At 49.0% G+C, this 22316-nt stretch overlaps 2 protein-coding genes across 8 annotated transcripts in view; both read right to left on the bottom strand.

Annotated features, from left to right (window-relative positions):
- Positions 1-379: 379 nt before the first annotated feature.
- CEP250 (centrosomal protein 250) overlaps positions 380-22316 on the bottom strand; it is a 51143-nt gene continuing 29206 nt past the window's right edge. For all 6 annotated transcript variants that reach the window (XM_027770149.1, XM_006144051.3, XM_027770150.1 and 3 more), the window contains 14 exons: positions 22028-22162; positions 18948-19091; positions 18342-18475; positions 13486-13624; positions 11933-12275; positions 11115-11236; positions 9453-9573; positions 8077-8198; positions 5054-7651; positions 3915-4028; positions 3584-3739; positions 3357-3458; positions 2345-2404; positions 380-1007 (listed from right to left, as the gene is read on the bottom strand). In XM_027770149.1, the coding sequence (XP_027625950.1) occupies positions 738-1007; positions 2345-2404; positions 3357-3458; positions 3584-3739; positions 3915-4028; positions 5054-7651; positions 8077-8198; positions 9453-9573; positions 11115-11236; positions 11933-12275; positions 13486-13624; positions 18342-18475; positions 18948-19091; positions 22028-22162 (4560 nt within the window). In that variant the 3' untranslated portion in view covers positions 380-737. The remainder of the gene's footprint in view (positions 1008-2344; positions 2405-3356; positions 3459-3583; positions 3740-3914; positions 4029-5053; positions 7652-8076; positions 8199-9452; positions 9574-11114; positions 11237-11932; positions 12276-13485; positions 13625-18341; positions 18476-18947; positions 19092-22027; positions 22163-22316) is intronic.
- LOC106734437 (centrosome-associated protein CEP250-like) lies at positions 13621-16153 on the bottom strand. 2 transcript variants are annotated; one of them, XM_027770154.1, is made up of 3 exons: positions 16012-16153; positions 15406-15539; positions 13621-13801 (listed from the first exon to the last, which is right to left on the bottom strand). In XM_027770154.1, exons 1-3 carry the CDS (start codon positions 16141-16143, stop codon positions 13744-13746), a joined length of 324 nt encoding a protein of 107 aa, XP_027625955.1. In that variant the 5' UTR covers positions 16144-16153; the 3' UTR covers positions 13621-13743. The 2 variants fall into 2 exon arrangements, with proteins under 2 accessions (XP_027625955.1, XP_014441623.1); XM_014586137.2 differs by lacking the exon at positions 13621-13801 and having other exon boundaries at positions 14782-15539.

Here is a 22316-nt window from a genome sequence, read left to right as displayed (position 1 = left end):
TCTATAACCTTGCCCTACTAAATTCATGCCACCTGATAGGAAACTGTAGCAGATTCTTCCTTAATATACCCTTGATGATTGAGACAAGCAGATGGCATAATGGTTATTTCGCTGGACTCCCACATGGTCGACTATGGTTCAAATCCTGGACCCAGCGGCTTAAGCTCACACCGGATGCATGTGCGTGTGTGCCCAAAATCCCAAGAGGAGAATGGAGAAGGGACTGCAGCATGGCTATCCCCACCCCGGGGATCTGTCTCTCTTTCTGTCTCTTTAGTAAGTGCACACACTCTATAGCAAAAATCTCTCAAAATAAAATAAATGCCCTTGATGTGTCCCTGCAGTCCAACTGCAAAAGGGAGACAGCAGCAGCCGAGAATGAATGCAAAGACCCAGGGTTTATTGCTGAAGGAGAAGGGGAGAGAGAAGTCAAGTGCTGGGAAACAGAATCTAGACAAGGGGTGGGAGACATCCCTCAGTCAGGCCAAGGCACTCCTCTGGGTGACAGAGGGCAGTCCAGTTTGCCTCATCCCCATGTGGGTTAGGGACCTCCCTAGCCTCATAGTTTTCCTTTCTCTTCCTGAGAATGCCACCTGACCTGGGATTCCCAGGATGGGTAACAGAGCCAGACTTTTCCTTTGGCAAACCTGTAGCTGGGTGGAGGAGCCACAACCTGCTCTTTGGTCTTCTGTCTGTGTGCTCCCAGGCTGGCCTCTATCCTGCTGTGGCTGTGGCTGCTACCTGGAGGTGGCTTGGGTAGTGCTGGGGCTGGGGCTGGGCTGCAGCAGGACTGGTCCTGGGGATGTCAGACTTTGAGTCAGGGACTCATCCAGCTTGCGTGTCTCGGCCTCCAGGACGGTGGCCTCAGGGGCCTGGGCCACAGTAAGAAGTGAGTGGGACAGGCTGTGGTGCAGGCCTGCCAGCTCCCGGCTGGTCTGCACTGAGCGTGCGATGTAGTCCTGTCTCTGCTTCCGCTCCAAGGCCAGCTGGGCTCGCAGCAGGGCCACCTGAAACAAGAGGGAGAGCAGGTGATGGCCATGCCGCTGTCCCAGCTCTTCCTGTTGGTGCTCCTGTCCCTCTTTTTGGCTCAGCGTTTGCGTCAATTCTACCACAATGGGAATCTCAGACTCTGGCTTCAGCGTGCTTAGGGGAAGGGCTGTTAGGAATCAGAGAATCCAATGCTTCTCAATCCTGGCTACACCAAAGAGGATGCTTGAAAACAACATCAAAACCATTCATCAACTTTATTGAAAGATACATGTACATGAAATAAAATGCCCAGATTTTGAGAGTACATCTGATGAGTCTGACCATTATCTCAACCTATATACAGAACATTTTAATTACTGCACGAAGTGCCATTGTGTCCCATTTGGAAGGTTTTAGAAACTATTCTGACTTCATTATTGATAGATTGCGGTGAGGTCTGGGTGGCAGCACCTTTTCCAAAGCCTCTCAGAGTTCTGACATGCAGCCAGGGATGAGAATCACTAACTCACCCTTGCAGTTTTTCAGATGAGTACAGAGACAACCATGAAGCGAAGACCCTGGATCTCAGGACGGGTCCAAGACTAGGTTGAGGGAGGAGGCGACTCGGGTACAAAGTGTAGGGAGGCACTCTGGGTCAAGAGGGTGTGCCTCCTTAAGTTCGATACCCAGGGTGCCTCTCTGGCCTCATCCTAGTCTATGCCCTGCCTCAGGACTGCTTCGTATGAGTTTAATGGAATTCTACGTAATAGCTTAGGTTTAGCTACAGAGTCAGGCCCTGCCAACAGTGACTACGAATTTCTGAAACAGGCTTAGAAACAAAAATTCCACTTTTCTTACTACCGCTGGGCCTTAAACGAGGTAGTGGATCTCTAGGTCAGGCCTAAGAGACAAGAAGTCACTTGATATAGTTTCCCTGAGTGTGGCAACTTGACCTGAGCTGTGAGGCCTGGATCTTGTGCTGGTGCCAGGCTCCTCTGCCTGTGCTGACAACAGGTCTACCTGTAAGGACACATTTGTGAGCAGAGGCCAGGAGAGTCGGCTTGCTCTAACCTGTCTTCCTGGAATCTTCCATCTGCTCCTCCTCAGTCCTCTTCCCTTTCCTCTACTAGCTGTGGAGATTACGGGGCGGGATCATGCTTTCTTCCCCATTCCTACCCCAAGCATAAGCGAGGTGGAGTTTAGACTAAAGGTCTGCCTCCTGTGGAGACTGAAGTTCTCAGAAAGCAGGAACCACATCTCCCTCTCTCTGCTGGAGGCATATAAAGGGCCAAGCACTTAGCAGACACTAAATTCTTGTTGCTTGAGTGCAAGGAAGAGAAAAGTAATTTAGAAAACAGATCCTTCCAGAATGTACCTCTTTCTGTAGTTCAAACACATGCTGGGCATTTGCAGTTCCCTTCTGTCCTCTTCCATCCTAAGGAAGACAAGTATCGTGACAATTAGAATAGGCCTTCCTACTCCCGGGTTTCTGGAGGTGACCTTCAGCCAGAGCACCACAATCCTGGGGGCCTGGGCAAGGCTTATGGGTCAGAAATGCCTGAACTCAGACTGAACCTCTACCTCTACAGTGTACCATGGGCCCAGAGAAAAAAAGCTCAAGAGGGCCACATCAGCATAATAGGCAATGGAGACCTGATGCTGAACATCCAACAGGTACAGGTAGCATTTAACAGAAGTATACCACGTATCTGCTCTGTGCTAGCCTGGGCTATGAGCTACGGATGCAGAGGATGTAAGACCCAGTGCCTGCCCTTGGGAAGTTTCCATTAAAAACGGGACTGGAGATGCTCCGTCACCAGAAATGGTCCTTCTCTGCCAGGCTGCAGGGCAGGATCTATTGACGGGCGTACCTCAGCTTAAAGACTGCTGGTTTAGGGGGATCTTCCCTGAACTCCTTACCTGAAAAACGTACTCTGGCCCTAGGAGATACCTTAATCGTGTAGTACTGTAGGAAGCAAGGAGGTCAAAGAGGTCTGCAAAGCTGTAGTTAAAGCTCCTGGGCACACAGAGACTGGCAGAAGTACCACACCACACCCATGTGTCAGGGGCTCTGACCAGAATCCCCTTGAGCACTGCTCTGGAGTGAGCCTGAGGCACTGGGCTGGGAATGGGCAGAGCTGATTTCCTCACAATGCAGGGGGCCGGCCATGACTCCATCCCCATCCACTGATGTTAGGCCTCCTTCCTGGGGCAGGGACAGACCAAGCTATGCTGAGTAGGGCAAAGCCTAGCCAGGAGGGGCTCCGGACTGGTGAAGCAGCTGTCTGCCTGTCCCAGGGTGTCTGGGATATGCAACGTAGAGGGCTGAGTCTCTGGTGGCTGGGGCTGGGCTCTCCTGAGGCTGCAGCTGAGGAAAATGGATAAACCTGCTGTGTGGGTGTTGAAGTCCTGGTTTCGCTGATCTCTAGGGCTCCGGTCCGGGATGCACGCATGGAATCCCTCTTCAGCTTCCTCCGCTCTCGCTCTACCTGAAAAGATGCAAGTGAGAAATCAGCTTGCAATTTAGTGACCACTGCTCTGGGGGCTGCACAAGAGGCCAAGAGGCATGCCCACCGCACCGAGTGTGGAACTGAGGACAGCAGAAGTGACTTACCTGCTCCAGGGTGGTCCGCAGCTGGACATTGTGGCGCTGCAGTAGGCTCCGGTCGACCTCCAACCGTGCCACCACTTGCTGTAGGTGTTCGAGCCTCTGTCTCCATGGCTGCTTCTCCTCTGTTCCAGGACTAGGCTCAGTTTCCATTCCTGAGCCCTACAGGAAAGACCTGTGAATCTCACCTGGTAGCCCCTTAGACAGATAGGGGAATAGACAGAGGGCAAAGGTCTGTGCAGACAGATCCATGCTTCAGGGGCCCAAGTCCTAACAGAAGGCACAGGCCCTGGATGCATTCTTCTGGGTCATAGGTTCCCACCAGACCACTGCTCACCTCTCCCAGCTGTGTGCCCTGCCCTCCTCGAGGCTCCTGCTCTGCTCTGCTGGTCGAACCTGGGCCTTGTAGCCGCTCCTTTTCCAGAGCTTGTCTGGTGAGCTGCAGCTCATCCTAGAGTACAGAGGGGTGGGAAAATTACACCATGAGGACTTCATGTCTGGACCCACCTGTTCTCTATCCAGTTCAATTTTCTTTTCTTTTCTTTTTTTTTCTTTTTTGAGAGGTTTTTGCTATAGGGCACATGCGCTCACCAGACAGAGAGAGACAGACAGAAAGCGAGAAATCCCCCCCCAGGGGGGATGGCCACGCTGCAATCCCTTCTCCATTCTCTTCTCGGGCTCTTGGGCAGGCACGCACACACGCCCAGCGTGAGTTTAAGCTGCCTGGTCTGGGACTCGAACCGTGGTCGACTATATGGGAGTCCAGCGACATAGCCATTACGCTAACTGCTGGTCCCTCCAGTTCAATTTTCTCATCAGGTTATAGTCTTATTTTTTCTGAAGCCTCTGGGCTGTTTTAGACCAGATCCTTCATTTTTACAGATGGATAAAACAAAGGTGGGGCCAGCAGATGGTGTAATGGCTATGTCAGTGGACTCCAATGTGGTTGACAGTGATTCGAGTCCTGGACTCGGTGGCTTAAACTCATGCTGGGCACATGTACATGCATGCCCAAGATCCCAAGAAGAGAATGGAAGAAGAGAGATTATGGTGTGGCCATCTTTCCTGGGGGGATGATTTCTCGCTTTCTGTCTGTCTCTCTCTGTCTTTCCGGTGAGCACACGCCCTATAGCAAAAACCTCTCAAAAAAAAACAAAACAAACAAAAAAACAAAAAAAACAAAGCAGAGAGAGCTCTACCTAAGTATACTAAGCTTCCCGTATCAGGCACTAACCACACTGCATTACAGTTGCTTCCCTAATAGACTGCAAGCTCCATGAGGGAAGGGGCTGTGAGTATCTTAGCCTCTTTGTCTCCAATAACTAGCATGGTAGCCTGAATTTCTCTTATGAAGGCTCCTAATCTTGGATGCCTCTCACCCTCACAAGGTCCAGGGTGACAGGTTGTTCCTGAGCTCAGTCAAATGGTCAAATGGAGTTCTGTCCCCCAGCCCTCATTCCCCGTGGAGTGACTTACCTGCAGCCTCTGCTGCTCTGAATCCCGCTCCAGGAGGGAGGCCTGTAGGAACATGGCGACCTCCTGCAGGTTGCTGACCCCGGCCCTGCTCTGGGCCAGTGATAGTGCCAAGTCCTGAGCCTTTTCCCGCCACTCAATCTCCCTGGCCTCTGTTTGCCTCAGGGCTGCCTGTAGTCGCTCCAGCTCCCGCTGCAGCCTGGGCCCTAATGGCTCTTCCACTGGGAAGACTTTGTGGTTCTGGAATGAGGTCTCTAGATCTTTCCTTTGCTGAGCCTCCCTCAGCTCTAGGATCTCTTCTTCCCTCTGGGCTACAATCAGCTGTAGCTCCCTTAGACTCTCACGAAGGTCCCTCATTTCATCCTCTTCTCTCTCTTGCCGTAGATTCTGCTTCTCTTGGATCACATCTTCTTGGCCCTTCTGGGTCAGAGACTTCTCTAGCAACTGCCTCTGCTCCCTTTGATGTCTCAGTTCTTCAGTCCTCTGGGCAAGTGCCTGCTGCAGCTGTTGTATGTCCTCCTGGTGTCGCAGACCCTGGTCCTGGATCTCATCTTCTCGTGTCCTCAGGGCCTCCTCCAGCTGCCTGGCATGTGCTTGGCAGGCGTCCAGAGCAGCCTGCAAGGTGGCAGTGCTGGCCTCTAGACTGCGGAGCAATTCTGCCTGCCCAAGGAGGTGTTGTTCTTTTTCTTGCAGGGCGGCCTGAGCCTTGCTTAGGGCCTCCTGCAGAGCCTCTGCCTGGCCCCAGGCAGCCTCCTCCTGATGCTGGCAGGACTGGCTTTCTGCTCGCAGAGCCTCCAGCTCCTGGTCACGTTCCTTGAGCATCGCTTCTGCCCGCAGCCAGCTGTCCTTCAGGGCTGTGGCCTCTGCCTGGTGCTCCTGTGCCTGCTCGGCACACTGCTGCTGGAGGGCCATCAGAGCCTTCTCCTGCTCCCGAGACTCGGCCCGAAGGTCTCCCAACACTTCCTCCAGGGCCTGCACCCGCCGGCCTTCCACTGACAGCTCCTCCTGGAGCCTGTGTACCTGCTCTTTATGGTCCTCAAGCTCACCCTGGCACTCCTTCAGGGTTACATGGGCCTGTTCCAGAGCTCCTTGGAGTGCATTTGCCCTTTCCTTCACATTCTCCTCCTGCCTCTGGGCCTGCTGCTGCTTTTGCTGCAGAGCTTCGAGTTCCTGGTCCCTTTGGGTTAGGGCTCTCTGGGCCTCTTCCAATTGACCCTGAAGTGAGTGTTCTCTCAGCTCTGCTTGTTCCCTGGCTTCCTGCAGGTGCCTCTGCAGGACCACTATCTCCTGCTCTCGCTGGGTCAGTAGTAGGCTGGTATCACCCAGCTTCCTGTGCAGGCCCTGGAGCTGCTGCTCCAGCTGGTCCTTGTGACCCTGGAGTTCCTGGAGATGCTCTTGCTGGCATTCCACCTCCCTCTCCTTGTCACGCAGGATCAGCTTCATGTGCTCTAGGCTCCCACGCTGGGCTTTCCCCTGGCCCTTCCCCTCCTCTGCCCGCTCCTGCCTCAGCTGCCTCTGAGAGGCCAGTGCCTGGCCTCGCTCTCTCAAGGACAGCTTGATCTGCTCCAGGTCCTCCTCTAGTATCTTGGTCTGCAGTGTCCTTTGATCTTCTAGAACCTGGATCCTCTCCTTCTGTAGCATCAGCTCCTGGTCTTTCCTCTCAAGATCCTGAGTCAGATGCTCCTTCTGCCTCTGAAGCTCCTCAATCTGTTCTTGCTGGGTCTTTGCCTCCTGGTCCCTCTCCTGCAGCTCTCTTGCCAGAAGCGTGCTGTGGCTTTCCAACTCATGCATCTGGCTGCCTTGAGCCTGCAGCTCCTGGCTCCTTTCCTCCAGGTCCAGTGTAAGGTGGGTCAGAGCCACCCTCTGCCTTTCCCGCTGGCCTTCTAGCTCCTCAATCACCTTCTGCTGGCACTCAAGTTTGTGACGGTTTTCCTCCAGTTCCAGGGCCAGGCATTCCAGAGAAACCAACTGCTTTTTCAAATCCTGAATCTGTCCTCTCTGGGACTCAATCACTTGGGCCTTCTTCTCAAGTTCTAGAAGCTGATGCTCCAAGATGTTCCTCTGAGTCTCCCGATCCTTCTCGAGCTCTTTGATCTGCTCCCTCTGCACAGTCAGCTTCTGCTCTCGCTCTTGGACAGCCATGGGCAGATGCTCTAGGACAGATCTACACTTCTCTAGCTCCTGAATCTGTTCTTGTTGCAGGTCCACCTCTTGGTTCCTCTTCTTCAGGTCCAGAGACAGCAGCTCCAAAGCAGCCTTCTGCATTTCCCGTTGCTTCTCAAGTTCCTGGATTTGTCCCTGCAAGGTCTCCACCTCTTTTTCTCTTTCAGATAGGGTTTGGCCCAGGAGAGCCAGATTCTCCTGCAAAGCCTTCCCCTGGGCCACCTTCAGCTCCCCCTGCTCTTGCAGAGCCTGGGCTCTCTCACGCTCACTCTCCACCTCCTCATTTTTCAGTTTCAGAGCCGAGCGAGCCATTCTCAGGTCTTCTTCCAGTACCCCGGCAGCATTTGCCTGAGCCCTGGCTTCTGCAATAGATGCTTGCAGATGTTCCACCTGGGTTGTCAGGTTCTCCTTAGCTGCCTGAAGTAACTCCCGCTCGCTCTGGAAAACAAGAGACAAAGCTATCTTACGCTATATGTCCCTGGTGCTGTCACTCTAATGATGGCACCAGCAGTGACAAGGACTTGGGAAAAACAGTGGTGTGTTCTACTCAAGCTGCTACTGTAATGAGCATCCCCACCACCTCCCGGGGCTCTGCTATGCCCAAGGGAGACAGTCGGTACAAATGAGCCACCATAGACTCTGGTCCTTCAGGGCAAGGGACAAAAATTTCAACCTCAGTTGTGAAAAAGTAATTTAAAGAGGATTTACTGGGACCTTCATAGTGGCCCTCGGACATGAGGTCAGCTAAAGAGATGGAGAGTTTTGCTGGAGGAAGTTGGCCACATGACCCTAGGCCAAGGTGGGCTGGGAGCTGAAGCCTGGGCCCTACAGTAGCCCTCCTCCCAAAACCAGCACTACTTTACCTGGGCTTCCATGCCCTGCAGCTCTGCTCGCCGTAGGCGACTCTGTAAGGAAGCCACAGTTCCATGCAGCTCCATCAGCTCAGACTCAAGGGAGTTCTGTTTTCCTTCCCACCTTGATTTCTCTTTCAGAAAACAAGAGAGTAAGGCCATGGTTGGGGTGGGGAAAAAAGAGGGGTCCAGAAGCAGATGGAAGATGGGGAGCAGAATAAAAAGGGAAGAAGGCCAAGAAAGAGAGAATTACATCCAGTGTCCCAGAGACATCACCCATCTGCTCTTATCTGCCAGGCTCCTGGCTGCTTCCAGATTCGTGCCTATGTCAGCTGCCAGCCCCAGCACTCCCTGTTCACCATCCCAACACTGTTCACCCTGAGCACATAGGATCCTAAACGCTGGATTCTAGACATGGCTGAGCTAGGTGATGAGGTTCCTTCCAGTCTTAATTCTGATTTTGTAGAGGTCCCTCAGGACCGGGCTGACCCCTCTTTGTGCAACATGCACTGAAACCCAGCTCTATTGGGTGGCTCCTAGGAAGCCCTTAAATAGCCTCCACAAAAAGCCCGGATCCACTCTCCAAGTGCTGTCCTCTCTTCCACAGTGGAACAGAGTCTCAAGACCCTTCCCTCTTCTCTCCTTTCTAAGTGGCTACCCCCTTTCCCAGCCCTTGGCTGTGGTGATATGTTCTTTCCACTCCTGTTTTCTCCCACAATCCTTCTACCATCAAAGGCTAATTTTGAGGATATAGTTGGAGATGATAAAAATAAATGAGTAAAATTTTTTTAAAGAGGTATTTTTGCTATAGGGCATGTACACTCGCCAGAGACAGAGACAGAAAGCAAGAAATCACCCCCAAGGGGGAGTGGCCACACTGCAATCCCTTCTCCTCCATTCTCCTCCGGGATCTTGTGTACACACGCACGTGCACCCAGTGTGAGTTAAGGCTGCCAATTTTGGACTTAAACCATAGTCGACTATGTGGGAGTCCAGCGACGTAAACATTATGCCATCTGCTGATCCCAACATGGGTAAAGTATAAAAGACATAATTTTATCATATTCTCAGGTCTGACCCTGGTTCTCTAGCTTTGGTTTGGTCTTTCAATCTCCTGCAGAGATAGAAAACCGAAGTCAGTTTTTCTTCTCATGTTGCCAAATATATTCCTCCCTAAGCCCTTCTTCCAGAACAGCCGTCAAAGACCAAACAAGGCAGAAAAACAGTTTCAAGGGCTCATCACTGTTTTGAAGATGCCTCTACACACCATTTCACTGTTCTGGGTACCCAAGAGTTGCTGCTAGGCCTCTTCCTGCCACTTTGGGTGGTTCCTGCCACACATCCGCTCTCCTCCCTCCACATCTTTCTGCCTATCTTGAGCCTCTTACCTTCTCGGTTCTGGGAGAGCTGTCTCTGCAGATCCTGCAACTCTGTGTGGACCAGGTTCTTCTCCGCCTCAGTCTCAGTCAGACGCTGCTCCAGCTTCTGGGCCTGATCCCTTAGATCATCCTGAAAAAGGAGGGGCATGGCTAAACTAGAGGTGCTTATCTCCACAAATCTATCCCCACCAGGGCTCAAGTTCTCTCCTCTCTTAGCTTCCAGGGTGGTCTGCCATTGCAGGCCTCCTCTCAGGTGCTGTGCTAGTTACCTCTGAATTCACATGAACTTAGCTCCCTCACGTGATGACAGGCTCTGCTCTAAGTGGCTGGAGCAAGAATCCTCTTCTGGACCATCTGTGTCTTTTTTAAAAATTATTTTATTTTATTCATTGTCTTTATTTATTTATTTTTTGTTTGAAGTTGACCAGAGAGAAACAGAAAGTGAAAAGGAAAGTGAGAAAGCAAGCTGCCAGGTCTGGGACTCAAACCGTGATCAGCCATGTGGGAATCCAGCCACCTTAATCACCATGCCACCTGCCCCCCCTTTTATTTAAAGAATGATTTTATTTAATTTTATTTATTGTCATTATTTTATTTATTTATTTTTCATCTGTGTCTTTTTTTTCTTTTTTGAGAGTTTTTTGCTATAGGGCGTGTGCGCTCACCAGAAAGACAGAGAGAGACAGAGAGACAGAAAGCGAGAAATCACACCCCAGGGGGGATGGCCACGCTGTAATCCCTTCTCCTCCATTTTCCTCTTGGAATCTTGGGCACGCACACACATGTGCCCGACATGAGTTTAAGCCACCAGATCTGGGGATCAAACCACAGTCGACTACATGGGAGTCCAGCAACATAGCCATTACGCCAACTGCTGGTCCCTCATCAGTGTCTTTTGAAATAGAACTTCTGCTTAACATCTTAGCCCAGAGGTCACCTCTTCCCTCTCCAAACTCCCACTTCGATGTTTGGCCCCAGAGGTAACCTCTTCCTTCCTTCTAACCCTCCTCAGATCAGAAAGAATGGCTCCTTCCTCCTAGTTCCAACAATGCATCATTTGTATCTGTTCTTGGTTCTGCTTTCCCTAAAAATGCAGTTTGGTTCCTCCACCATGTCCTGGGCCTTGTTCAGAGCATAGGTCAGATCTTTTCTTTTTTGTACCCCTAGCTCAGAGTGGCTGGCACATGGGTGGCACTTGATTTGTACTGACCGATTAGATCACTGTGAGGTGGAATTTGTGGGGCCTTTAGTTCAGACTTGGCCCTAGAATGGTCTTGTATGCAGCAACCTCAAGTCTCGGTGGTCCCCAACCGGTCAAGCTTCTCTTAGAAGCCCTAGTACCAATAAGGTCACAGCTGACAGGAAAATGACACGAAACAACAGCATGCATCTGCACAGGGTTTTATAGTTGATAGGTCTCATCGATGTTTTCATTCATTCAATCTTCACAACAGTCCTGGTAGGAGGCAGGCCTTATCTGCCCTACTAAACAAGTGAAAGAAGGCCCAGGAAATCCCAATACCTTATTATGGTTGCTGAGTAGTAAGAGAGAGAGATGGCATACATCCCAGCTTGATCCCAGGAATAGAACAAATCAAACTGCTTCATGAATCTCTGTCTCAACTTTTTTCAGGAGAGGTGAAGAGTTCGAGGAAGAACAGAGAAACATACCCGGGCCTGCTGAGTCTTCCTCAGGTCTTGGTGAAGCTTGTGAAGGGCAGATGCTACTGCCTCAACTGAGAGAGCCGTCAGGAGGGAACCTCTCTGAAACAGGCTACGAGCTCCATTCTGGTCTAAAAAAAAATGAGCAAAAACCTCCTCACTTGGCTGCTACCAAGAAAAGAAAACAGCCATACTTCCCCAGACATGGCCTTGGCCTTCACACTGGTCCCTTCTCCTCAGAGAACCCCTTCTCAACAGTTCACTCATCACACATTTTCTGCCTAAGTATGCGCCAGACACTATGGTGGGCACTAGATAAGGCTAGCTGTCATTTGTTATGCACTTAGCATGTGCCAGGACCTGGCTGATCTATGTGCACCTGTAATCTCATTAACTCCTCAGTAAAATCCTGAGGTAGGTGCGCTTTTTTTTTTTTTTTTTAATTTACTATATAGCATATGTGCTGTTCATTGGAGAGAGAAGTGGGGAAGGAGAGAAACAAAGTGAAAAAGTGTCCTCCAGATGGCAACACTACAATCCCTTCTCCATCTTCCTCTTGTGATTTTGGGCACACACATACATATATGCCCAGCATGTCCCTCAAGCAGCCAGGTCCAGGATCGAACTGTGTATTGATCACATGAGATCCAGCTGCCTCAATCACCACACCACGTCCTGGTCTGAGGTAGGTATTTTTAACATCCTCATTTACATTTGAGGAAAATCAAGCTCAGAAAGGTTGGGTTCGTCACCACCCACCCCTTACCTTGGAAGCTAGTCCTGGTTTTGGCCCACGGCCCTTAGTTCTTAGATGGTTGCTTCCTCACCTGGCTCAGGACCCCAGAAGGAGAGAGCAGAATCTCCACCACCACTCAGCTCAGGCCTGCTCTCACAAACAGACCCCAGGGCTTGCTGCAGGACAGAGTAGAGGCTGGCCAGCTGGGCCTGGGCCTGGTTCCCAGGTTGCTGCTCTGTGGCCAGCGCCTCCAGCTGGCTCTCTGTGCTGCGCAGTCGCAGCTGTAGTTGGGCAGCCTTGGCTTCCTGGGCCCATAAGGATGCTCGTAGCTGTTGTTCCGTGATCCGAGATGCCTCCAGTTCCTCCAGCAGCTGTGCTTCTTGGGCCAGAAAGTCTGCCTCCTTTTCTTTCACCTCCTGCTTCAGTAACTCCACCTACCAGGGAGGAAGTGTACTTGTTGGCTCTGAGCAGGGAGTGAATATCTTCTCCTAGTACCCTTCCAAGCCTGACTCTGTAACACTTGATCAAAGCTGGGGGATTTCGGCAGATTCACTCTCCAGCGGGTACAGGATCTCTAAACTGAGATCTGACACCTGGAGGCAACTCCTGACACATAGACTCAGGCTACCATAAAGGGCTCTGGCCCTGGTTTCATGGGCAGATATACCCTGAAACTGAGCCTAATAGGATCAGTCAATTACAATGGCTACCATTTATAGAATGCTTACTATGTCTCTGCTGCTTTTATATTTCCACAATGATTAAGAATGATTGTCCTTGGGGACCAGCAGGTGGTGTGGTGGTTAAGGCGCTGGACATTCCCATATGGCCAACCATGGTTCAAGTCCTAGACCTGGTGGCTTGCTTTCTCACTTTTTTTCTCTTTCTCTGTGTCTCTCTGGCCAAAATAAAATAAGTAAATGAGTGAATAAAATTTAAAAGATATTAAAAAAAAAAAAAAGAATGATCGTCCTTGGGGCTGGCAGGTGGCATGGTGGTTAGAGGTGCTGGACTCCCACATGGCTGGCCACAGTTCGAGTCCTGGATCTGGCAGCTTCCTTTCTTGCTTTCCCTTTCTCTCATTCCGCCTTTCTCTGGTCAAATTAGAAAATAATAATAATAAATAAAGTTAAAATAATTATAAAAAATTATTGTCCTTGTTTTATGAAGAAACTGATAATCAGGAAGCAATAGAACTGGCAGTCCAGCTTAGAACTGACAGCCAGACCTGTGTCCTCTCCTCTGCATCTACTGTCTAGCTTTTACTCCCCTGACTCCTCCTCTCCCAGTTCTATCTTTGCTCGTATAGCCAAGGTGTGGGGTCTTGCTGTGAGCGGACTGAATCCAGGAAGCCATCTTCCTGCTGCCTACTGATCTGGACCAGGCATACTAGGAAGTGGCTGTGACTGAACCAGGCCTCCATGGGCTCTGCCCCTCTGGCCACCAGGTCTAGGTCCCTGCAGAAGCCATTCTCACCCAACCCTGCTCAGACCTGGCTTCCTCCTCTTTCCTTCCTCTAACAACCAGGACTGTTGAGGTCCCAGCTTATCTTAAAATTTAGAAATTCCTCTCTATGAGGATCCTGCCCCTTCAGTGACAGGCATCTGCCAAGGAAGCAGGGGTCTTAACCGGAGTGGGAAGTACCTGGGCACTGAGCTCCTTCTGCCCTCCCTGGGCCGCCTGCATGTCCTGGCGCAGGGAGCTCAGCTCCTGTTGACGAACAGAGTCAGCTTCTTGTAAAATAAGGAGTCTCTGTTCCTTTTCCTCCAGCAACAAAGTCAGGCTAAAAAGAGAGAGATCAGTGGGCTAGACCATTCTCTTAGGCAATGAAAAACTACCTTCTCGGGGTCAGCAGGTGGTGTGGTGTTTAAGGCTCTGGACTCCCACATGGCTGACCACAGATCAAGTCCCAGATCTGGCAGCTCTCTCGCTCTCTCTCTCTCTGATGAGTACATGTGACCTATGGGAAATTGAAAATAAATAAATAAATATTAAAAAACAAACAAACTACGTTCTCACCTGACTGTCCTAAACACAGAATAGCTAAAATAGAACTAGTAATGAGAATGGTTATAGTGTCACAAAAGCTACCATTTATCAACTACCTACCAAGCACTCCCAAGTATTTCAACTTCATGGTTTATTATTCTTTAGCAAGCTCCACAGATATCCATGCAAATAACTCAAGTTCAACATTTTCCAATCTTCCCACCCCCTCTATATCTCCTCTCCCCCAACCAATCACCTCCTACCACATTCCCCTCAGCGAAAGGCACTTCCAGTCACACAGTGTCCCAAGATCCCTGCATCTCATCTACATCCAACCTATAATTAATTGTAATTGCTTCTAACTCCTTTGTCATCCCTTTGGCCCTTCTCTCCTCACCTTCCCCACTATCCTTCCCTGGTTCAGCTTTAGTATCTCTCATGTGAACAACCGTCCCAGCGAACTTGCCCTCCTGCCTCCAATTTCAATGTCAAATGCACCTGCTCCTTCTCAAGCTTCTACAGCACAGAGACTACATGCTGTTCTTCATTCTGAATGGTCTTATATTTCATGTCGTTATGTACTGATGTTTTATGCCATTACTATCCCTTCTAATACATGAAAAATTGGATTATGTCAAACTTCTTGCTTGAAACCCTCTAGTGGTTCCCAACTAAACTTGAATTACAAATTTTCCACCAAATCCTAAAGGTGATGAGCTTGTCAAACCACACTCTTTTAGTTTCACCAAACACTGTTTAAGTTTTTTTTTTTTTTAAAGAGGTTATTGCTATAGGGAGCATGCGCTTGCCAGAAAGACAGAGAGAGAGAGAGAGAGAGAGAGACAGAAAGCGAGAAACCACCCCCCAGGGGGGATGGCCACTTTGCAATCCCTCCTCCTCCATTCTCCTCTTGGAATCTTGTGTATGCATGCACATGTGCCTGGCATGAGTTTAAGCCACCGGGTCTGGGACTCAAATAGCAGTCAACTACATGGAGTCCAGCAACATAGCCATTATGCTAACTGCTGGTCCCAACACTGTAAGTTTTTATCTGCCTCAGGGCTTGTGCACAAGATTTTTACTCCTTACTATAGAGCTCTTTTCCCCCTGTGTGGCTGGTTCATTCCATCCTTCAGTGCTCAGTTTAAATGCAACCTCCCAAGAAAGGCCTTCCCTAAGTTTTCTGAAGTAGGTCTTCTCTCTCATTTCTAGTCCAGCACTGTTTCTCTCCTGCACATACCATGTGACATAATCTGTAATAATTTGTCTTAGGGATTATTTGATTAATGTCTTCCCCCAAAAAACATAACTTCTCCTGAGGTAGGGACAGTCTGGATTACCACTGTATTCTCTGACCCTGGCATAGTGTATAACAGGTGTTCTCTAAATATTTACTAAATGAATGAAGTATAAATTTTCAAGACAGGGACCACATCTTTTGTACCTGGCTACCTGAACACTGCAGGGCTAGAGACATGAAAGGAGAAATGACTTGAGCAAAGAACTGTCAATGTCACAGTGCCCACTACTGTAACCAGAAAGGCAGAAGCCACCTCCATGGACTGCCTTACCTACCTGGCTTTCTCACTTTCCAGCTCCTTCTGAATTCGGCCATACTCCTGGGCTTCTCTCAGCTTCTCCTGAACCTCCTGCTCCACTAGCCTTTGGGACTCATCCTGGGCCACTAGCTGAGACTTCAAGTCCTCCATCTGAAAAGTTAAGGGCATGAGGACGAAAATACAGGGCAGGGGCCAGCAGGAAGATGCTTCTTACCTAGGACTTGGGGTCCTGCAAGGTGTACCATAGACAGTGGCCATTTCTAATGCTTTGGAGGTTCCACCAATTCTTGTCCTTAACACACTGTTCTGAACCACCCTCTTTCTCAATGCCACTTGGCTTCATTATCTGTCTCCCCAGCCTCACGTATACTGCATAAAGGCAGGCATGAATAAAAATCCTGGATGAATATAACTACAAAGGCAAAGAGAAAGCCATTACTAACCCAGGACTCAGAGAGGCATAAGCTCAGCTCTGAGCACCCTTCAATTTTCCACTCAGTGGGGTGGCCTACCCTCACTCTCCTACGCTCAGAGAGCAGGGCCAAGGTTCTCCTTGTGCTCCAGGAGGGAGTGGGAGAGCCTAGCTATGTGGGGAGGGCTGTGGGGCTGGTGAAGAGTGGACCTGCTTCTGCAGGTCGATCTTGTCCTGCAGCAGGGTGCTGCCCTCTTCTCGGAGGGCAATGAGATCGTCTTGGTGCTGCCGTGCTGCCTCCTTCAGCTCCTGCTGAGCCTCCTGGAGCTGGGTCTGCAGCATCCCAGTGGTCTCCTGAAGAGAGAGATGACATTAATGAGAAGAAAGCTCCGGGGGCCTTGATCTCAACATCCATGAATCTAAATGCTGTATTTCTTTGTCGTTGGGATGGCAAAAACTGAGGCAAGAGCCAGTAATCCATACGTTTCCACCTCAACTCCTCACCTGCCATTCCCTCTTCTTCCTCACAAAGTACACTGGCTCCTTGGTTTGTTTGCCAGAGGCCATATGTGCTCAACAAAGAGAAAAGGAGAAAGCACTCCCCTTGGACATGGTCATACTGCAAACCCCTCCCCTCCATTTCTCCACCCTGTTGGGATTTTTAAAATGCACACACACATGACCAGAATGTTTCTTAAGTCACTAGGTCTGGGATTAAAACTATGTAGTCACCATGTGGATCCAGCTCCCTTAACCACTAGGCCATGGGGCTGGTCCTCACCCAGGTTTCTTGGTCAGGGTCCATGAGTTGGTAATAGTCCCTCACCCAGACCATCACAGTATCTTCCTGACCATATCCCTGAAAACATACACACACTATTGCCCACTAAGTTAAAGTATTTAAATATGCGTATGTGTATACACATTTATATGAATGGATACATATACATATGGGTTGTCGGAAAAGTCTTGGTTCATTTTTGCATAGAAAAACACATCATAACTTTTCTGACAACCCAATTCATATATAAAATTGCATCCCAGGCCTACTTTTTTTTCTGGATAAATTTTTGTTACAGAGCTCGTGCACTCGCTGGACAGACAGAAAGACAGAAAGAGAAATCAACCCCCAGGGGGATGGCCATACCGTAGTCTCTTCTCCTCCAGTCTTCTTTCAGGATTTTGGGCACACACGTACATGAGCCCAGTGTGAGTTTTAAGCCACAGGTCTGAGATTAGAACCGTGGTTGACTACATGGGAGTCCAGCAACGTAACCATTATGCCATCTGCTGGTCCCTCACAGCACAGCTACTTTATAAATACCAGCCAACAGCTGCCCACTGCTCTGAGAGCACAATCTGGGCTCCTACTATGGCTGGTGAAGAGGGCCTGCCTACCTCTCCACTAACCCTTGAGTTTACCACCCTAGTGCCACACTGCCTCCTTTCTGTCATTGAACCCCCCTCCCCCAAGCTCTCTTCTGTCTATCCCAAGGTCAGATGGCTATTTCCTCCACCTAAAGTAGAGGAATGACTGGTTCTTTTTTTTCTTTTTAAATGGCTTTATTGAGATAGAGTCCCTATACATTTTGTCCATGTAAAGCATGTAGTATATTCAGTGATTTTTGTTATATTCACAGAGCTGTGCAACTACCACCAGCATTTTCATCACCCCAATATGAAACCCCATATCCATTCGGTCACTCCCCAATCCCCACCACTCCTCTTTTTTTTTTTTTTAAAGAGGTTATTGCTATAGGGAGCATGCGCTTGCCAGAAAGACAGAGAGAGAGAGAGAGAGAGAGAGACAGAAAGCGAGAAACCACCCCCCAGGGGGGATGGCCACTTTGCAATCCCTCCTCCTCCATTCTCCTCTTGGAATCTTGTGTATGCATGCACATGTGCCTGGCATGAGTTTAAGCCACCGGGTCTGGGACTCAAATAGCAGTCAACTACATGGAGTCCAGCAACATAGCCATTATGCTAACTGCTGGTCCCAACACTGTAAGTTTTTATCTGCCTCAGGGCTTGTGCACAAGATTTTTACTCCTTACTATAGAGCTCTTTTCCCCCTGTGTGGCTGGTTCATTCCATCCTTCAGTGCTCAGTTTAAATGCAACCTCCCAAGAAAGGCCTTCCCTAAGTTTTCTGAAGTAGGTCTTCTCTCTCATTTCTAGTCCAGCACTGTTTCTCTCCTGCACATACCATGTGACATAATCTGTAATAATTTGTCTTAGGGATTATTTGATTAATGTCTTCCCCCAAAAAACATAACTTCTCCTGAGGTAGGGACAGTCTGGATTACCACTGTATTCTCTGACCCTGGCATAGTGTATAACAGGTGTTCTCTAAATATTTACTAAATGAATGAAGTATAAATTTTCAAGACAGGGACCACATCTTTTGTACCTGGCTACCTGAACACTGCAGGGCTAGAGACATGAAAGGAGAAATGACTTGAGCAAAGAACTGTCAATGTCACAGTGCCCACTACTGTAACCAGAAAGGCAGAAGCCACCTCCATGGACTGCCTTACCTACCTGGCTTTCTCACTTTCCAGCTCCTTCTGAATTCGGCCATACTCCTGGGCTTCTCTCAGCTTCTCCTGAACCTCCTGCTCCACTAGCCTTTGGGACTCATCCTGGGCCACTAGCTGAGACTTCAAGTCCTCCATCTGAAAAGTTAAGGGCATGAGGACGAAAATACAGGGCAGGGGCCAGCAGGAAGATGCTTCTTACCTAGGACTTGGGGTCCTGCAAGGTGTACCATAGACAGTGGCCATTTCTAATGCTTTGGAGGTTCCACCAATTCTTGTCCTTAACACACTGTTCTGAACCACCCTCTTTCTCAATGCCACTTGGCTTCATTATCTGTCTCCCCAGCCTCACGTATACTGCATAAAGGCAGGCATGAATAAAAATCCTGGATGAATATAACTACAAAGGCAAAGAGAAAGCCATTACTAACCCAGGACTCAGAGAGGCATAAGCTCAGCTCTGAGCACCCTTCAATTTTCCACTCAGTGGGGTGGCCTACCCTCACTCTCCTACGCTCAGAGAGCAGGGCCAAGGTTCTCCTTGTGCTCCAGGAGGGAGTGGGAGAGCCTAGCTATGTGGGGAGGGCTGTGGGGCTGGTGAAGAGTGGACCTGCTTCTGCAGGTCGATCTTGTCCTGCAGCAGGGTGCTGCCCTCTTCTCGGAGGGCAATGAGATCGTCTTGGTGCTGCCGTGCTGCCTCCTTCAGCTCCTGCTGAGCCTCCTGGAGCTGGGTCTGCAGCATCCCAGTGGTCTCCTGAAGAGAGAGATGACATTAATGAGAAGAAAGCTCCGGGGGCCTTGATCTCAACATCCATGAATCTAAATGCTGTATTTCTTTGTCGTTGGGATGGCAAAAACTGAGGCAAGAGCCAGTAATCCATACGTTTCCACCTCAACTCCTCACCTGCCATTCCCTCTTCTTCCTCACAAAGTACACTGGCTCCTTGGTTTGTTTGCCAGAGGCCATATGTGCTCAACAAAGAGAAAAGGAGAAAGCACTCCCCTTGGACATGGTCATACTGCAAACCCCTCCCCTCCATTTCTCCACCCTGTTGGGATTTTTAAAATGCACACACACATGACCAGAATGTTTCTTAAGTCACTAGGTCTGGGATTAAAACTATGTAGTCACCATGTGGATCCAGCTCCCTTAACCACTAGGCCATGGGGCTGGTCCTCACCCAGGTTTCTTGGTCAGGGTCCATGAGTTGGTAATAGTCCCTCACCCAGACCATCACAGTATCTTCCTGACCATATCCCTGAAAACATACACACACTATTGCCCACTAAGTTAAAGTATTTAAATATGCGTATGTGTATACACATTTATATGAATGGATACATATACATATGGGTTGTCGGAAAAGTCTTGGTTCATTTTTGCATAGAAAAACACATCATAACTTTTCTGACAACCCAATTCATATATAAAATTGCATCCCAGGCCTACTTTTTTTTCTGGATAAATTTTTGTTACAGAGCTCGTGCACTCGCTGGACAGACAGAAAGACAGAAAGAGAAATCAACCCCCAGGGGGATGGCCATACCGTAGTCTCTTCTCCTCCAGTCTTCTTTCAGGATTTTGGGCACACACGTACATGAGCCCAGTGTGAGTTTTAAGCCACAGGTCTGAGATTAGAACCGTGGTTGACTACATGGGAGTCCAGCAACGTAACCATTATGCCATCTGCTGGTCCCTCACAGCACAGCTACTTTATAAATACCAGCCAACAGCTGCCCACTGCTCTGAGAGCACAATCTGGGCTCCTACTATGGCTGGTGAAGAGGGCCTGCCTACCTCTCCACTAACCCTTGAGTTTACCACCCTAGTGCCACACTGCCTCCTTTCTGTCATTGAACCCCCCTCCCCCAAGCTCTCTTCTGTCTATCCCAAGGTCAGATGGCTATTTCCTCCACCTAAAGTAGAGGAATGACTGGTTCTTTTTTTTCTTTTTAAATGGCTTTATTGAGATAGAGTCCCTATACATTTTGTCCATGTAAAGCATGTAGTATATTCAGTGATTTTTGTTATATTCACAGAGCTGTGCAACTACCACCAGCATTTTCATCACCCCAATATGAAACCCCATATCCATTCGGTCACTCCCCAATCCCCACCACTCCTCAACCACCAAGCTGCTTTCTGTCCTCTAGGTTTACCTATTCTGGAGATGTCACGTAAATGGAATTACATATATTAGGTGGTCAGAAAAGTCATGACGCAGTTTTGCTTAGAAAAATGCGTCATGACTTTTCTGATAATCCCATATATACATATATACACATACCAAATATAAAGTATGTGGCCTCTTGTGACTAGGTGACTGGTTTCTTTTGCTTGGCATGTTTTTGAGGTTCATCTATGTTGTATAGAGGGCTGATTTTTCTTTCTTTCTTCCTTTCTTTCATTTTAAGATTTATTTAGGGCTGGCAGGTGGCGTGGTGGTTAAAGGTGCTGGGTTCCCACATGGCTGATCACAATTTAAGTCTTGGACCTGATGGCTTGCTTTCTTGCCTTCTCTTTCTCTCTGTCTCTGGTCAAATTAAAAAATAATAACAAATAGAATTAAATAAAATAAATTTTAAAAAAAGATTTATTAGGACCAGCAGATAGCATAATGGCTATGTTACTGGACTCCCATGTAGTCAACTGTGGTTCGAGTCCTGGACCTGGTAGTTTAAACTCACGCTGGGCACATGTGCATGCATACCCAAAATCTCAAGAGGAGAATGGAGGAGAAGGGGTTGTGGCATGGCCATTCCCCCTGGGGGGAGGGTCCTTTCTCACTTTCTCTTTGTCTCTCTCTTTCTGGCGAGCACAGGCGCCCTATAGCAAAAACCTCTCAAAAAAAAAAAAAGATTTATTTGTAATTATTATTCTTTTTGAAACTTGCTATAGGGCACATGTACTCACCAGAGAAAGACAGAGAAAGAGAGAGAGAGGCTAAATGAGAAAGCAAGTCACCAGGTCTGGTCAACCACACAGTTCAGTGCTCTAGCCACATGCCACCTGCTGGCCTGGGCTGGTATCTTTTTAACCAAGTCTCAGCTCAAATGCCACTTTCTTAGTGAGGCCTTCTCTAAGTATCCTGTCCAAATTGGCCTCCTCTGAGTCACTCTCAATAATATCACCCTACTTGATTCCTTTACTTTTCTTTTTCACTAACTGTAATGATCTCACTCAACTTGAGTCTGCTCGTTTTTCGGTCTATCTCCACCACCAGAATGTAATTTTCGGGGCCAGCAGGTGGTGCAATGGTTAAGATGCTGGCCTCCCATGTGGTCAACTGTGGTTTAAGTTCCAGACCCAGCAGCTTGAAACTCACACTGGGCATGTGTGTGCATGTGCAAAATCCCAAAAGGAGACGGGAGGAGAGGGATTGCCGTGTGGCCATCCCTCCTGGTGGGACTTCTCACTTTCTATCTGTCTCTCTGGTAAGTGCATGTGCCATAATAGCAAAAATCTCTAAAAACAAACATAAACAAACAAAAAAACAGAATGTTAATTTCCTCAAGGGCAAGGACCAGGCCTTCATGCTCACTATTGTACACACCTTTTATGCACTTGTTGAGTGTTAACGCTTAGCACTTAGCATGAAGGCCAGAGAATGGGAAATGAAAAGAATCATCCAGTGTTCATGGGCAAAGGAGTATTCCTTTTGCTTCCTGACCTGGGACCACTCATCATACCTGCTCCTTTAACTTCTGAACCTTCATGTCCTGCCTCAGCCGTTCCAGTTGCTGGCTGGCATCTGCCAGCTCCTTCTGGGTCTGCAGCAGAGTCTCCAGGAGGGACACTCTCTCCTTCTCTGTTTCCAGCTGCATCTGTGGAGAGGCAGAAAGGACTTGCTGACTCAACGTGATCATGCTCACCCATGAGACCACAAGCACATCCCAGCTGTTCCAGGGCTCTTCCAGCAAGCAGGCTGGGGGCTGAGGGCGAAGGAAGGTCTGGGCCCACTGATTCAGAACCAGGAAG

The sequence above is a fragment of the Tupaia chinensis genome, unplaced genomic scaffold (genome assembly GCF_000334495.1).
Source record: "Tupaia chinensis unplaced genomic scaffold, TupChi_1.0 Scaffold000115_1, whole genome shotgun sequence".
NCBI lineage: Eukaryota > Metazoa > Chordata > Mammalia > Scandentia > Tupaiidae > Tupaia > Tupaia belangeri.
Note: the sequence above shows the minus strand (reverse complement) of the source record. Positions and strands in the feature narration are given on the sequence as shown.

Coding starts and splice junctions, on each gene's coding strand:
- LOC106734437 (XM_027770154.1), bottom strand. CDS start 16,143: ATGCTGCAGACCCAGCTCCAGGAGGCTCAGCAGGAGCTGAAGGAGGCA. Junction 15,540..16,011: donor AGATCGACCTGCAGAAGCAG/GTCCACTCTTCA, acceptor TTAACTTTTCAG/ATGGAGGACTTGAAGTCTCA. Junction 13,802..15,405: donor CTGGAAAGTGAGAAAGCCAG/GTAGGTAAGGCA, acceptor AATTTCCCATAG/GTCACATGTACTCATCAGAG.